The sequence below is a fragment of the Lytechinus variegatus genome, chromosome 1, assembly GCF_018143015.1.
Source record: "Lytechinus variegatus isolate NC3 chromosome 1, Lvar_3.0, whole genome shotgun sequence".
Lineage (NCBI taxonomy): Eukaryota > Metazoa > Echinodermata > Echinoidea > Temnopleuroida > Toxopneustidae > Lytechinus > Lytechinus variegatus.
This window is the reverse complement of record NC_054740.1, coordinates 21,569,180-21,586,538: the sequence shown is the minus strand read 5'-3', so window position 1 is coordinate 21,586,538 and position 17,359 is coordinate 21,569,180. Positions and strand designations below refer to the sequence as shown.

General features: G+C 34.3%; 1 protein-coding gene across 2 annotated transcripts; it reads left to right on the top strand.

The window, feature by feature from the left end:
- Window positions 1-3,043: 3,043 nt before the first annotated feature.
- LOC121409120 (fatty acid hydroxylase domain-containing protein 2-like) lies at window positions 3,044-12,536 on the top strand. 2 transcript variants are annotated; one of them, XM_041600955.1, is made up of 7 exons: window positions 3,044-3,130; window positions 5,447-5,546; window positions 6,455-6,650; window positions 6,866-6,984; window positions 9,829-10,037; window positions 10,848-11,120; window positions 11,897-12,536. In XM_041600955.1, the coding sequence occupies exons 2-7, from the start codon at window positions 5,484-5,486 to the stop codon at window positions 12,042-12,044; spliced, it is 1,008 nt and encodes a 335-aa protein (XP_041456889.1). In that variant the 5' UTR covers window positions 3,044-3,130; window positions 5,447-5,483; the 3' UTR covers window positions 12,045-12,536. The 2 variants fall into 2 exon arrangements, with proteins under 2 accessions (XP_041456889.1, XP_041456881.1); XM_041600947.1 differs by lacking the exon at window positions 10,848-11,120 and adding an exon at window positions 10,507-10,779.
- The last annotated feature ends 4,823 nt before the right edge of the window (window positions 12,537-17,359 follow it).

Here is a 17,359-nt window from a genome sequence, read left to right as displayed (position 1 = left end):
ACCAGTATCAGAACACTTGCTGATACAGTCAAATATACTTTAGCAATCACCTGAACAGAAAGACCAGGGCCCGTATTCTGATAGCAGGTTTAACTTAAACTCAGGTTTAAAGTTGTGGTTTAAGTATGGGAAGCCAAAAGTATCAAATTTTTATTAAGTTGTTTGTTTTTTATGTTTACTTTGCTCTTTCCTGATTTGTCGATGGTGAAAACAATAATCTATTTATACTTCCTAAACAATTATGAATGATTTGAGAGCCAAATGAGCTGAAGTATGATATCTCTACTGTTAGTGATTTATGTAACAATTGGCTATCCATACTTAATCCACAACTTTAAACCTGGGTTTAAGTTATACCTGCTATCAGATTACGGGTCCATGTTTATAAAGACCACTAATTTTGTTTCCCTTCTGCATTGCTCCCCATTGAAATGTGTACAATCAAACCTTCAGTGATCGCCTGTATGGAAGAACCACTTGTTATTTAAGACCTCTAATTTGGTTTCCCTTGAATAGTATTCCACATTGAAACATGTATTACAAGCACCTGTTCATGAAGATTACCTGCTTATAAAGACCACTTTTCTTGCCTCCTTTGGGTGGTCTTCAATACATGTTTCACTGTAATAGATATTGCAGTAATTATCCAAATGTAAGAAGATATTTGTATATTAGATTATGATATCACCAATCATGAACGATGTGTAAGTGTGAATATTTTTTTTGTTGAAAATTAATATGTCTTTTATATGTTATTTTATCCTCTTGCAATTCCTCATCATGTTGAGACTGATATGTTGAAAAATCAACAAAGGAAGAAAATTCTTTATTTTCTATAACATCTGATGTCTGTGGATTGTATGAATTGCATTGCATCACACTTTCCTTTAAAGTGCATCCTGTATATTATTTACCCCCCCCCCCCCCCGGAAACAAAAAAAAATATTATTAATCATCTTGACAAAATTATGAAAGTGGATCATTATAGGCAAGATTAAGTCGTATTGTTTACAATTTTTGGATTGATATAGTGCTTAATGTGTACATGATTATTATTTTTTTGTTTACATCTTTTTATATTATTTGAAATCAATTAATGTTGCGAGAAGGTGGGATTTATTTCTTTTCTATCATTTCTCAAGGCCCAAAGTAATACTGACTTGTATTATTTACTTCATGGTTATTTCATTTTGATGCTAAATAAATGGGCAGTGTAAATAAAATGCCTTGCTCTGTAGGGTCATACAAGGAATCAAACCCAGGTCTTTCATACTGTTTTGGAGTGCCTTGGTCCGCTCAGCTAAAGCACCATGGCAGAAATTTTGTTAAATTACTTTTTCTTAACCAAAGTATTGGCTTCCATACAGTTTTTCCCCTTAATCTCCAGTGTGCTTGTACATAATCTTTCTTTCCAAGTACTTATCAACTCCATGAGAGAGTGTTTTAACATCATTTTTTTATTTTATTATGATATAATTATTTTATGTACCAATATAAGATACATCATTTCAGGAAATTGAAACCAAATGTTTTGGTGAATAAAGCTTTATTATATATTTCATTCATTTCTTTGTGATTATTGTTGAGTGGTGAGATGGAATTTCAAAGGCTGTATTATTGTACTGCATAATTTGCCCCCCAAAAAATCACAGAATATATGGAATGTAGCCTTTTTTGAGAAGGAACCCAGAAATATAATATGTGTGAATGTGTATGTCTGTATGAGCATGATGAGAGAGGGGGGGGGGGGAAGATGAATTAGGAGGCAGGGACTGAAAAACCAGAAATACAGGAAAAGAATGTAGATATGATGATGATGAAGATGATGATGATGATGGTGGTGAAGATGATGATGATGATGGTGATGATGGTGATGATGATGACATTGGTGATGATGGTGATGATGATGATGATGATGATGATGACGATGATGATGGTGATGGTGATGATGATGATGGTGATGATGATGATGATGATGATGATGATGGTGATGATGATGATGATGATGATGATGGTGATGATGATGATGATGATGATGATGATGATGATGATGATGATGATGATGATGATGATGGTGATGATGATGATGATGATGATGATGGTGATAGTGATGATGATGATGGTGACGATGATGATGATGGTGATGGCAATTATTATCATGATGATAATGATGAAAAAGTTTACGATGATGAAACACAAGAAGAAGATGATGATGAAGTATGATAATGATAATATAGACATTTTGTAAAAATTATGCATTCAGCTAGGATCTTCAGGAGTATAGAAGACAGAATAATAGTGAAGAAACGGAAGAAAGTGTAATAATTACTGATCTCTTATTCGCCCTGGCCCTCCCCTCTTACCCCCCCCCCCTTATCATTAGCCTAATTTTCACTGGAATCATCATTCAAATTACGATTTTTTTACCGTTTGAAAGGGCGGAAAGTGAATCAGAGTAAAGTTTTGTTGAATTTGCTGAATTGAATTGAGTTGAAGTGAACACATTTGAATTATGAATTCAGTGAAAAAGCTAATGAATTTTTAACATGTGTGAAAACAAACTAGAATCACGAACGTTAACCACAATCACGAGTTCAAATACCACTCCGGGGGTTAATTCCAGTTACGTTTCACTTGATTTACGGTACGAATTTTCCGTTTGAAAGGTCCAATGTTTCTAAAGACGAATCGTAATCATTACAAAGATGATTCAAGATCACGTGTGAAAAGGTCCTCAATTTAATGGAAATTGAATTGAAACGAATAGAATTGAAATGAATGGAATGGAATTGAATTGAATTGAATAAAAATGAACTGAATTCATTGATTGTCAAAAAATGGATGAAAATCTCATAACTGCTCAATTCGTTTTGGTACAAGTATCGTAAACTGTTAACATGTATGTCACAGGCTGAAATCATATCAACCTTCATGTGAATGAAATACTATTATCAAACATTAATGCTATCAATATTGCTAGCGCTGTGTGAAGTCCAAAGGTCATCTATCCTACGGCAAAACAAAGGATCCTGCGTGTATTCAATGGTCTCAAACAAAGTTTGTTTATTACAGGAGTAGAACTCATAGACGAAACGACAACCCGAAATTTGTACCTTTCCATCGAGCTATAGTAAGTAATAAAAATACAGTTTATGCGATTGAATTTGATAGTAATTAACCACATGGTTAAGGTATTATATCATTATGCGACTTAAAGCTAACTAATGGGTCGTGTAATGCAGTTTTTGTGCCGTATTTTGACGAAAAAAATGATACCGTTCGGTGAAGCTCATAATTTGACTGCATAATTATACTAATCATGTTTCCTGCCGGTGCTAACTGCAATCTAAATTATTGTTTTCATGATGATGTCAGACTACTTACGAACCGCAAAAGTCATATAAAAGAAACATTGTGATATACACATTCTGTAGATCTATCTACGCCTATATATGTTTTCAATAAGTATAGTATGCTTTCATAATGTGATTTTTTTATAAATTATAAATGGTGGTGATTTATTTTTTACCTGATTGCTAAGAAAGCATGAATGCTTGTATGCAAACAACCAGAGGACCAACGGCTTAAGGTCCTCTCCAAGGGACCTGGTAGTGAGGATGAATGCCTTACCAAGGGGCACTAGCGCACCAAGTGGGAAATGAAAAATCATAGCACAGTTTGACACCAACATATTAAGTTTATCATTGCGTTACTGGGGAAACATTGAGAATAATTGATTTGATTGGTGAGTAATGGATACCTCTATTTTATAACAAAGTAGGCCTACTTAATATCGAAAATTTTGGCTCGCGAAATGAAAAATATATATATTAACCCATGTATCCTATTTATAATTACAAAAGTGCATTAAATGTCTAGTTTTTAGGCCTTAATGTTAACAAATTTCGCGCTCTCATTAGGTTTATTACATTTAAAAATAAGATAACATTTTCATGAATTCCTAATAATTAGATTGTCCTTTTTTCTCAGAAAGAATATCGAGAAGTATATTATCTCGCCCTTAGGAAGAGGAGTAAGAAGATAGTCATCATTTTTTTTTTTCATAATGATAGAAAAAATGTCCTTAGAATGTCCCAGTCATATACTAATAATAAAATATCAGCTCGCGCTTTGCGCTTGCATTGTTTCTTAAGTATAATCCATATCCACTTCAGAATTTTCCTACCCAGTTCTTGAAGTAGTGCTTAAATTGACCCCTTTTCAGATCAGAATATAAAATATTCTTAACTGGCGCTTCGCCCTCACATTATTGATTTTCATAATAAAAAAAATACCAATGCCCTGATTCTAGGTCTAAATCTAACACGCAAACGCATTTTTATTGAGATACGCAGCTTTATCTTTTTCATGCTTAAATTATCCAGTTTCAGATCAGAATATGAAAAAATTTCTTCTCGCGCTTCGCATTATTAATGTAGGAAGATACCCAATTACGCATCCTTTTCATGATTTACAAAACATAATTAGAGTGTCTCGTTTTTAGGCCTAAATCCATGTTTTTCCGCTCGTGCTTCATGATCGTATTATTCAGTTGTATACCTATTAACTTCATGATTGCAAAAAATGCTTAGAATGTCATTTTTTAGGTCGGAGTGTTAAAGATTTCTTCTCGCCCTTCGCCCTCGCCGTAAGTTACATACGCATCTTCTTCAGGATCACAAACATTTTGTTCAATTTCAGGACAAAATACATGAAATTTCCACAAATTTTAGGTCGCGCTTCGCGCTCGCACTTGTTTTATACATGTGCGTATCAAAAAAAAAGTTTACACTTTGAAAAAATCCTGTAAAATTACCCTTTTGTAATATCCTAAAGATTTTTCCACATTTTAACATTATTACAGATCCATTTAAAAACTCTTTATATGAACTTATTGATTAGAATAGGGAAAATTACTATCCTAATTTAATAAAATGATAATAGCGACGCCAACTTGTGAGTGACTTGATAACGGAATCGATTATAGATGAGTCTACCACTGGCGTAACCCATTGTTAGTATACCGTATGTACTATGCATTTTGAGTGAATGTTACATATTCCAGAATCCAAATAGTACCCAAAAATCTATCATAAATATGTACTAACATTTATTCTTCATTCACAATGCCAATACGATTAATGGTGCAATTATTTGAGTTTTAGTTATCTGTTGACTGAAATCGTGGCTGAAAACTTGAACCAAGGTCTGAATCCCGAGACTATTATGATGTGGAAAACCGTTAGTGGATAACACACAGTGTAGTTCTTCAATAAATGTCATTTGAAGAATTACTGATGATCAGTGATTGATCTTCAGCGATTTCACAATCTCACAGGACTATTTGTTTTATTTTTTGTTGTATTTTATCTTTTACTATAAAGTTGATTCGTCACCGAATTGATTCAGCATCTAATTGTGCAGATAAATTTCCATTTTCATATAGGTTTACTTCAAACAGACTAAGAAGTGACAAGCAAATCATGGCAAATCATACTAAAGAAAATGGAGTACATTTCGACAGGAACAAAGAAAATATCAAGAAGGTAAGATCAAACGGTATATGATTCGTGAACAACAATAAAAGAAGCTCTTGAGGAAATGCCCTTTCTGTCGGCTATCGATATCATTAGGTGGACAGTGAATACCTTTAGGATCTAACCATGGAGCTAACAGAGATAGCTCTATGATCTAACCATGCTGATGAAATCTCACAAATCTTTGACATCTTGGAAAAATGAATAAATTTTCAGATTATTCGCCACAGAAAAACTTTTTTTGTCTGTAAATTGTGTTTCGTTGTGATGTTTGTCCAGTAATCGATTAACATCTCATCAATATATTTCTGCTCTAATCAAGCCGACCATGTTATGCCTTTATATTTCCCTACCCATACTTCTCCTACACTTGGCCCCGCTCCGTTATTTATTTGATTTTAATGTAAATATTGTTTGTGTACATGCATTCCCTTTTCTTATCGTTATAATTATTTCATTGAAATTAATTCTAATTTTGGTCTCCACAAAATAATTTGTCTAATAAGGCGATTACCAAAGTACTTTTAATTCATAGTTTCCCGCAAGTTTTTTTTGTGTGTGTGCGTCTTAGTATATACATATTTTGTAAAACAATTTATCATATCATTCTTAAAAATTTTCCTCATTATTACATATTTCTTCCTCTCCTTTATTTGAAGCTCCTTTGAAACTTCTTTACGATTTTTCTTTTCTCCACTTATGCAGTGTGTCCCCCCAAAATGTCCCTCTGGCATAAGACTAAATTATGAGTGATTTTTTTATAGAAGTTAGAACATGAGATGAGTTTCCTAGTTCCACAGATTTTATAGAGAATTTTTTTTATTTTTTGAAGTAATTTAGCCACATATCAGGGGGACATTTTTTGCGCTGTATACCTCACTTTTCCCTCTTATCAAATTTTTATATCATATTTCCAGTCACCAGACCAAGCCAGCCTGAGTACCGCCATCATGTCCATCCTTGGTGTAATGTTTGCAATATTCTGTGTCGCATTCCGATCCACTCTTCTTCATCATGGCCAATCATTGTGGTTTGCATCCGGGAACTTCATAGCCAGGCAGTGGGGAGTCTTCTATGATTATTTTGATGGAAATCTGGCTAAAATGGGAATAGGTAGGTGTACATAGACCTTCCCATTTCACCCTGTCTATATACAGCCGTTTATGTCATTTATTGATACTGTTATTATTATTATTACCATCATCTTAGAAAATTAAGGCAATGATTATAGAGATAATCAGATATAAAGACCTAAGACAAATGCATTTTTGCATAAAAGACCTTGACACTATTATTCAAATTGTCTTTTTTTTTCTTGATCGTTTTAGCTCTTCATTGTCTATCTATGCTGGAGCACTGGTTGCTAGGAGGATTGTTTCTCATCATGGATCTGACTGGAAAACCAAAATTCATTACGAAATACAAAGTTCAGTTAGACCAAACAGAGGTAATCAATTGGGTTTATTTCAAATTCGTCTAATTCCAATTCGTCCAATTGCCAACTCGTCTACTATCATTTGGTCTACCATCAGTTCGTCCACTATCCCCATGGTTCGTCCACTCACCATTTCGTCTAAAACCAGTTGGTCCAATAGTCAATTTAGTCCATGTACGATTTGATTTAATTGGATTAAATGTTAATTTGGCAAAATGAAATGGATATAAGACCAACTGGTTATAAGATGAAATTGTACTAGACGAAATGATGATTAGGCGAAGTGATGATTGGATCAAATGGTATAAGACTAGATGAAAGTAGACCATGTGGTGAGTAGACAAGTTGTCACGATTTTCCAATTTTATTGTCTTTTTAAAGTAAAAGATGAGTCCATATTTATTTATATCTTATTCAAAAGATAGATAAAAGGGTTATAATTGGATAAGTTTGTATGACGTTGACGAAACTGCATGCATGCATTTTAAAATGGTACGTCTAACATGAAAAAACAAGTAATTGAAAATATAAAAAAAGCTGACCTTGCACAACGATATTTAATCCCAAAAAATAAAGAAAATAGACGATTATCATCATATTTACTTCTGCGATTATTTTTAGCCCGATATTACTAAACTCTCGTGATTCGGCTATGTTTGCTTTTACGTGTAGACAAAGCTAAGATATCAAGTTAACTGATGAAATATTGTTCCGGCCTAAGTGCCGTATTGATAAACTAGAAAATATTTGACTTACCTATATACATATCAGTGTAGATCTTGGAGTTATCTATCTGTCACTGCGGCAATAGTTTGTTGAACCATGTAATGTTATGAAGCCAAAGACTTTGGTAATGGGAAAACAAACAACTACAGTTGTTGAGGAAAAAATGATAAGTGTCAATCAAACTCGAAATGATGATATTATTATTTTTCTTGTAGTACTATTATATCACATTTATTAAATGACAGTAAGACGGTGTGTTATATGGGTAAACTCATATATCCCTTGTCTGCCAGGGTGGACTGTGGAACGGTTTTGATTGTAGGGAAATGGACTAAACTTGAAAAATTCACACACAAAAAGATGATAATTTTAGCATTTTTATACACACTGACCGAAAAAAGTGGGGGCTAAAGTATACTCAGCACCCCCTCCCACACACACACACACCGGATCCGGGGCTCCCGTATATTGTGTACCTAATTACAACGTTAATTATACAGTGCGTATTAAAAAAAAACGGGACAGATTTGAAAAGTCTATAAATTTTTTGTTTCAAGTCATAATCTCTATATTTTGGTGTCAATAGGTGCTCTGAGGTCTCATCCTTAAAAGGCCATTAAAATAATTTAGTTTTGTTCATGCTTGAGCGAACACGGAATGTTTTTGTCTGGGGTGAAAAAGAAAGCTTGCGCCAGAATGGCATAAAATGATGAATATGATGATCGGACTTCTTGCTAATCAGGCGACTTCCTCTTAACCTTTTGATTATCTATGCTATAATTTTTGAATTATGCGGTCAAAATTCATTTCCAAATTAACTTATTTGCTTGAATATTTCTGTTGTTGTTCCTTTTTAACATGTTCTCTTTTAGCTTTGAACATTCCTTCTTTAGGCAAGAACATTTTTTTTAACCGAAGTATGGGAGAGCGTGTTTTTTTTTCAAATCCTTTCATTGCGTGCTACAAAGGTTATGGTGCCTTTGAACAGTGGCATACTGATGGGTGGGGGCTCGGGGTGCTCCCCCAAAAAAACAAAAAAAAACATAAAAGAAAACATAAAAAATGAAATATGATATTCTTTTCTGAATATTATGTCAAAATCACAAAATTTGATATTTTTAATGAAAAAGTGGAAACATTTGCTTGCTCGCTTCACAACTTTTTAATACATTTTACCCGATCTGCCATATCTTGCTCCTTCAAAATGGACTCAATACACCATTGCCATTGAAAGACATAAATCCTTTCCTGTTTGTCCTGTCAAGCACATAATTAAACTCGGTGAAGGATTCAATAACCCCTTGAAAATAGGATTCATGTGTTTTATAGGTACCTGAACATAATTTGTTTCACATGATAAAAGGATTTGAATAATTAAAAATTCTCCCAATTAATAATGCAAATCTTCTTACTTGGGTTGACAAAATGTCTTCTTTTCTTACTTATGAAAAAAATAAAGGTAAAAGAAGTTTAAATGAAAAACAAAATAATTCAGGTAAATAAATAAATTTGTAAGTGAAATTTGACAGCATAATTCGAAAATTATGGCAAAGATAATTAAAAGGTTAAGAGGAAGTCTGCTGATTAGCCAAAAGTCTAATCATCAAATTTCCCATTTCTGCTATTTTGGCGCAAGCCTCTTTTTGAACCCCCGATAAACACGTCTTGTGTTCGCTCAAGCATGAACAAAATTTATTTTTCGCAATGGCATTTTAAAGATAAGATCTCAGAGCATCTATTAACATCAAAATATAGATATAATATTTTGAAACAAATTTTTTATATACTTTGCAAAACTGTCCCGTTTTTTTATACGCACTGTAGTTGTAACCCCTCTTATGAAGTCATTTGGAGGAATCCTAGCAAGTATATGTATTATAATGTGTCCAGGTGGGTGTTTCATAAAGCTGTTCGTAAGTTAAGAGCGACTTTAAGAACGACTGGTGATCCCTTCTTGCGGTGAGATGTATATTGAATTGGCGATGGTTTAGCGCGTAAGAAAGGATCACCAGTCGTTCTTAAAGTCGCTCTTAACTTACGAACAGCTTTATGAAACACCAACCAGATAATATTGTTTGTTTGTTTGCAAGAATTTATCTTGCCTTAAAACTTTTTCGTCATTATTCTTAGATCCCTGCGGGTAAATTACGAAGGACTTTATGGACCGTCTTTCTGAACCAAACTCTTTATAACATTCCCATCCTGGTTGCTTTATACTACGTTGCTGTTTGGAGAGGGTGTGGATCTACCGTTGATGAGCTACCAACTTTCCAGACTTTACTTTATCAGATAGCTGTCTTTACTGTGGTCGAGGAATTCGGATTTTACTATAGTCACAGGTGATTCTAAATAATATCTTTATAAGTGTAGGAATAGGGTTAGAGGGGCATTCCCCCCTCCCCCGTTCATGATTTTCAAATAGCAAGAAAAAAAAAGGGGAAGAAAAGGAAGAAAGGAATTGAGTCGTGTAAAATGAATAACCCTTATTATTGAGGGGGAGGATGACATCACCTTGCCCCTCCCGTATAAACACTTTCAAACGTTCCATGCAGAATGAAGTAGGCGCAAATCGGTGATTAATGGCATATATGTGTTAAAATGTACCCCCCGCCACTCTCTAGTTTCAAGCCCTGCACAAAGCCACAGGCCATATTTCAAATACATCCTAGATTATATTGATTATCACAAGTTTTTATTTACAGTCACACCAACGAAAACCTACTCCAGACCATTCAAACTATTTCAATAGAATACAGTTTTGGCGGTATGAATGGTATTCAGTACTTTGAAACATATTTATTTTTGAAGGCTTCTTCACCACCCCTCCCTCTACAAGACCGTCCACAAGCAACATCACGAATGGACCGCACCCATTGGCCTAGTCACCATGTACGCTCATCCAATAGAGAACCTCCTATCCAACTCCATCCCAGCTATCATCGGTCCTCTTCTTGTCGGATCGCATCTTTTCACCTTCCACATCTGGCTCCTGCTCGCTCAGTATGTTTCGATGATCCACCATTCCGGATACCACCTACCTCTTCTCCCGTCTCCCGAGTTCCATGACTACCACCATCTCAAGTGAGTGCATCTATCAGACTTTCCTTCCGTTTCATCTTATTTACTCCTCTCTCTATATAAATCCACAGATTACTCCACCACCCATGGTTGTATAAGAAATTCCACAAAATACATCACGAGTGGACAGCGCCTATTGGGCTGGTGTCTTTATACTCGCATCCAATAGAAAACTTCCTCTCAAACTCATTCCCACCTATACTGGGCGTGGTCATTGCTGGTTCTCATATTCTTGTAGCATCAGCGTGGTTCAATGTGGCTCTTTTTGTGTCAATCATCACTCATTCAGGATATCATCTTCCATTTCTTCCATCGCCAGAATTCCACGACTACCATCATTTCAAGTGAGTTGATAGTTTTATGTATCGTGATATCCGCTCAATGTGTATTTTTTTGTGGTCTAATTTTGTGAAAATGTTGATTTAAGTCAATTTGGATAACGTTTGTATTTTATATTATTTTAATGCGGGTGGTTAGTTGCAAATTTATTTCCTTTTTTAATGGTGCATCATGCTCATTACCATTGAAAATGTCTGTAATCGATTCACCTATGTTAACAGTCTGGTACGGACAAGACCTTGATTTCAAGAACTTGGCAAGATATATCTCGTGAATTGTTTTAAAGTGATATCAGATAAGTTACAGAGCACAGGATTTCACAACGATTTGTACTATTTGACGATGATATAATTATGTATGTTGTTTATACTCAGAGCAATCTGCTAGACATCGAACCACAGCCTGTCGGTCATATAAAAATACGTGACAAAGTCAAGGTTGGACAAAGTGATGCCTGTCAGTGCATGGCTATCACTTTCTTTATCATCATAATCATGTGTTCATTGTTGATTCGGCAAAATACATAGAAATGATTGCTGATATTAAATAAAAGGTTTGCGAACATCATCACGGGGCAATCCTAAACTGTTAAAAGCCCGAATGCTCACAAAACTCTCATATTTACTTTTGGGATACTTAAACCAAGCCTTTATTTCATTAACTGGGCCCCTTTCATGGAGAGGAGAGGGAGGGGGGTGGCTATATAGGTGCGAGAAATTGGCAATTATTCTATTCCGTACGGAACATAATTTTTTCCTCCAATTCTTTGTTCTTTCTTTAGATTCACCAATAACTATGGAGTTCTTGGGATACTAGATTGGCTTCATGGAACCGATACAAACTTCAGGAAGTCAAAGCAGTTCATGAGACACAAGGCACTCCTTGGGTTCAAACCACTCAACCAATCTATTCCTGATAATACAAAATAAAGCAAATATAAATTAAAAAAAATAAGCGATATTACGCAAAAGAAATTTTAAAGAAGTTGTGGTGCGCGCCTTATAAACAAAAGAGTTAGTCGAGGATATTGGCGTGTGTTTTTTAAACCGTTCTTGATTTTGTACCAATTCTTTTGTGCAGTAGAGAAATGTTAATTTGTTTTATTATTTTGTGTACTATATATTTTCGTTATTTTAAGTTCAGTCCTACATTCCAGTCACCATGCAGGGGCGGCGGAACCGGGGTGGGCAGGGGCCCTAAAAATTCACAGTAGGAAAAATGTCCTTTTTCAAAATAATGGATAGTGCCCTTTGTTTAAATGAAAAATACCCTTTTAAGTGAAGCGTAATACATTTAAGATTAGAAAATTACAATTTTTTGGCTCGCGATTTGCGATCGCATCAATTATTGTTTAGTAAGGTACTCATTCTGTTCTTTGTTACAAATATTGGTAACAATGTTCAGTTTTCAGGTTGAAATATCACAAACACAAATATTTAGCTCGCGGAAGTTCGCGTTCACATTATTCGTTTGGTGAGATATGAATCCTATTCATCAGTCACTAAATGAAGTCCTTACCAGCTTCCTTTTCTGGTCAGTATATTAGAATTTCTGCGCGCACTTCGCGCTCTCATCAATTCTTTAGTCAGATACACATCATCCATGATAAAAAAATGCTCGGAATATTTAACTTTCAGGTCTTGTTACATGACATGTCCACAAGTTTGAGCTTGCGATTCGCGCTCGCAATATCTCGCATCTTTCAACAATAATTTGCCCCATAATCGACCATGAAGCGAGTTTCACAACTACGCTCGCTCATGGAGAAATAAAGCCTAAATATATATTTCATCAATAAAAAAAAATTCAAAGGTTTTTGCTCAACTTGATTATAACAAAAACACAGCTACTTCACGCAGATGATAATCTTATGATGAAAAATCCGTTTGCACCAAAATGCTCATTTTGACCATACAAGTGCCCTTATTGGCTCCACCCCGCCCCCCCCCCCTCAAAAGAAAAACGTTCAGCCGCCCCTGTCACCATGATAATAAATCACAGGGTAAATGCGAATTAGAATACGAGCTTATAAAAATTTAGTTCCATTTTGATGTATCTAAACGTAAAATAGTGTTTTTAAAACACGAAAAATAAAATGAAAATGAATATCAGTTCTGATACTGACAGTACCACCCTGTATGAATAAAACTACAAATAAATGAAATGAAATTTCAGGAAGTTCAATGTATTATTTTGTTACACAAATACATCTTAATAGATATTTCAGTAATAAAATCTAAAATACGATATTATTTTTACGAATGATAATGCAAACGTATTTTCATTTTTTAATGTATATAATTCATCTAATTTGTTAATTTCTTTTACTACTTCATCATTTGTACTGGTGTTTAATTTGTCATTTGATTTAACTATTCATTGAGTTTTGCTATGTCGTTTAGGAACAAATTAAGAGTCATATTTGATTATTAATTATCTTATGATTAGTTCTCCAGGATAGAGAGCGAGACGTCACACTTTTACTTTTCTGCTATGGGGGTATTAAGATGCAATTTTTCACCCCCGAGAAAAAAAACACCAAAGATTTATGCACCATATACCTACCATCAAACATTTCAATCTGAAAATATTTTTTTTTAAGAAAGATTAAAAAAAAAAGAGGATCAGGTAGGTCGCGTTGCTCACTCACGTATATATACATGGACTTTCTCTGACATTTTTAAAAACATTTTCATTACAAACAAATATTACTACTGGATTCTTTTGTAAAGAAAATGGGGGTATTTTTAGATAATTTGACTGTAAATATATACTTACCACATCCCTGTATGTATTGTATTCTCTATATTGTTTAAATCTCCTACATGAATGGGTATTTTTTGTGTTACTTCATTATACTATATAGTTGCAGAGTTGTGAGTTAAAAAGGGAATACTCATAACAAATTTATATCTTAATAAGTAGAGTAAAATTCACAAAGCAAAATGCTGAAAATTTGATCAAAATCGGATAACAAATAACGAAGTAATTGTATTTTAAAGATTTGCATCATTCCGGTGAAACAGTTCTAGGATGTCTTTATGAATATTCATTAGGTGGGTTAATGATGTCTTATCCCCACTTTTATTTTGTTGTATTAAATTATATGAAATTAGATTTATTCAGAAATTTTCTACCAAGAACTAAATCAATTGGAATTACAACTGATTAGTGCATTAGTTATTAATTACAATGGTGAGTATGATATGTGTTGGTGCTGAATGCTGGTGGATGAGGCTGATTTGTGGACGTAAGTTGGAACTATTTTTGATCTAGATCAACCACCACCAGTAGTACTGGTGGTGGTAGATGGTGGTTGATGGTAGTGATGGTGATCGTGATGATGGGGAACGTGGTAGTGCTAGTGCTAGTGGCAATAATGATTATGATGATGATCACTGGCGAATCCACGGGGGGGGCGCACAGCGGGCTCACCCCCCCCCCCATTTTTAGAGGCACAATCGAAATCTGTTTTTTATGTAGTGTAAAAATGTTGTTACATGGTAAAGTGGCTCCCCTTTTTTTTGCTTGTCAATTTTTTTCGTGGACGAAAAGTACTTAATTTTTGGCTGAAAACCTTTTTTTTTCTTTTTTGCTTGTCAAATTATTCCTGATGGTGATAAGGAGGAGGATGTTGGTGATGGTAGTTATTATTATGATGATAATGATGAAGAAGTTGATGATGAGAGAACGAGAAGAAGATGATTATTAATTATGATAATGGAAATGATAGAGACATTTTGTAAAAAAAAATATTCAGCTAGGATCTTCATTAGCATATAGAAGACAGGATAATAGTGAAGAAAAGGGAAAAAATGTAATATTATTGTTTATCTCTTATTCGCCCTGGCCCTACCCTCTCCCTCTCCCTCTTTTTTCTTCATGGTAAGGATAATCTTTATTTTTCGTCTTTTTCCGATGACTTTCCGCTTTGCGCCATTTATCTTACCCTAGCTAGCATAATGCATTCAAAGAAACTCCACAAGTTCTATCTTCCATTAAATTACGCGTTGTTTTATTTCATTCTGCATTTGTGTTATTTTTGTTTCCATTTCTTTTCATTTTCCCTCATTATTTCCTTTCCTGTTTCCCTTGTTTACCTCCCTATAAGTGTCCCTCTTTATGTTTTTCTATCTCTTCCCCAATGGTGATATGCATAGAACTCCATGCCTAAACGGTACGGTGGTCAACGGACAGGTCATTTTTTGCTTCAGCTTTTGTAAGAGACTACAAAGTGAATCGGGGTCAAGTTTTGCTGAATTTAATTGAATTGCATTTTAATTGTTGCTAGTGCTGTGTGAAATCTCTCCTACCATGCCTACAGCAAAACAAAGCATCCTGCGTCATTCAATGGTCTCAAACAAAATTTGTTTATATGCAGGGGTTAACTACAGACGAAAATACAGCCATCAATTTTCACCTTTCCATCGAGCCATAGTAAGTAATAATATACATGATATAATTTATGTGATTGAATTTGATAGTAATTAACCACATGGTTAAGGTATTATATCATTATACGACTTAAAGCTAACCAATGGGTCGTGTAATGCAATTTTGTGCCGTATTTTGACGAGAAAATGCAACGTTCGGCGAGGCTCATAATTTTGACTGCATAATTATAATAATCAGGTTTGCTGCAGGTTCTAACTGCAATCTAAATTATTGTTTTCATGATGAAGTCAGACTACTTAGGAAACGCAAAAGCCATATAAAAGAAACATTGTGTGCATGATATACACATTCTGTAGATCTATCTACGCTTATGTTTTCGATATTACCTATATAGTATGCTTTCATAATGTAATTCATAAATCATAAATTTTACCTGATGATTGCTAAGAAAGCATGAATGCTTGTAAGCAAATAAGCAGAGGACCAACGGCTTAAGGTCCTTTCCAAGGGACCTGGTAGTGAGAATGAATGCCTTAACAAAAGGGCACTAGCGCACCGAGTGGGAAATGAAAAATTATAGGACAGTTTGACACTAACATATTCAGATATTGAGTTATTCATTGCCTTACAGGGGAAACATTGAAAATACATCTGCTGTAAGTATGTTTGCTCTACAGAGCAATGTTTTCCAGGCTTTTTGCAGAGAACACTCCTTTGCTGACAGGTATTGGCAGATATGAAATATTATGATTGCCTGTTTTTCGGAAATTTTGCAAATTTTGAGTTACTATTATATAAAGTTAATCTAAAGACTTGGAGCGGAACATGTGAATTTCTTTTTTTTTCATTTTATCTTCTTCTCCCTTAACTATACTTTCAATTTAGTTTCATCTTGAAAGACCAACACCATAAATGACCGAAGCTAGAAATGAGCTATCAAACCGCCTCTTATCATGATTGTTAGCGGTGCTATGGCATAAAAGAAGGAAAAGAGAGGAGAAAAAAAGAAAAGGGAGGAAGACGACTGAATAAAATTAGGTAAAGGACTACTTGGGGGGAAATAAATGCCAGTGTATAACATTTTCGCTTGCGCTTCGCGCTCGTATTGCATGTTTGATGAGATAATATCTTGCTCTATAAGTAAGCTGATATGGAGTTTAAAATATCAAGATTTGAAGTCAAAACATATTTCAGCTTGGACATCGAGCTTTCATTGGTTTCTTTGATTTACAATTTTATTTTCAAAAAGTGCTCTGACTGTAAAATGTCATTTTTATTGTTTAAGTATCAACATTTACAGCTCGCTTTGGACTCGCATTATTTGATTTGTAAAGTACCTATTCTCTTTCTGTATTCCTTAGAGTTCTGAAAATATCAGCTAGAGCTGTGCGCTCACATTTTGATTGGTGAGTAATGGATACCTCTATTTCATAACAAAGTAGACCTACTTAAAATCCCCTTTTCGAATTCATGACAGTTTATCAAGAATTTCGGCTCGTGAAATAAAAAATTATATCTATTAACCCATGCATCCTATTTAAAATTTAAAAAGTGCTTAAAATTTCAGTTTTAAGCCTTAATATCAACAAATTTCTCGCTCTCATTATAGGTTTATTACATTTAAAAATAAGATAACATTTACATGAATTCCTTATAATTCAATTGTCCTTTTTTTCTCAGAAAGAATATCGACAAGTATTATCTCGCCCTTAGGTAGAGGAGTAAGAAGATAGTCATCATTTTTCATACGATGCAAAATTTCAAAAGAAATGTCCCGGTCCTATAGGTCAAAATAATAATTTTAAATAATGTCACCTCACATTATTGCGCTTGCATTGTTTATTAAGTT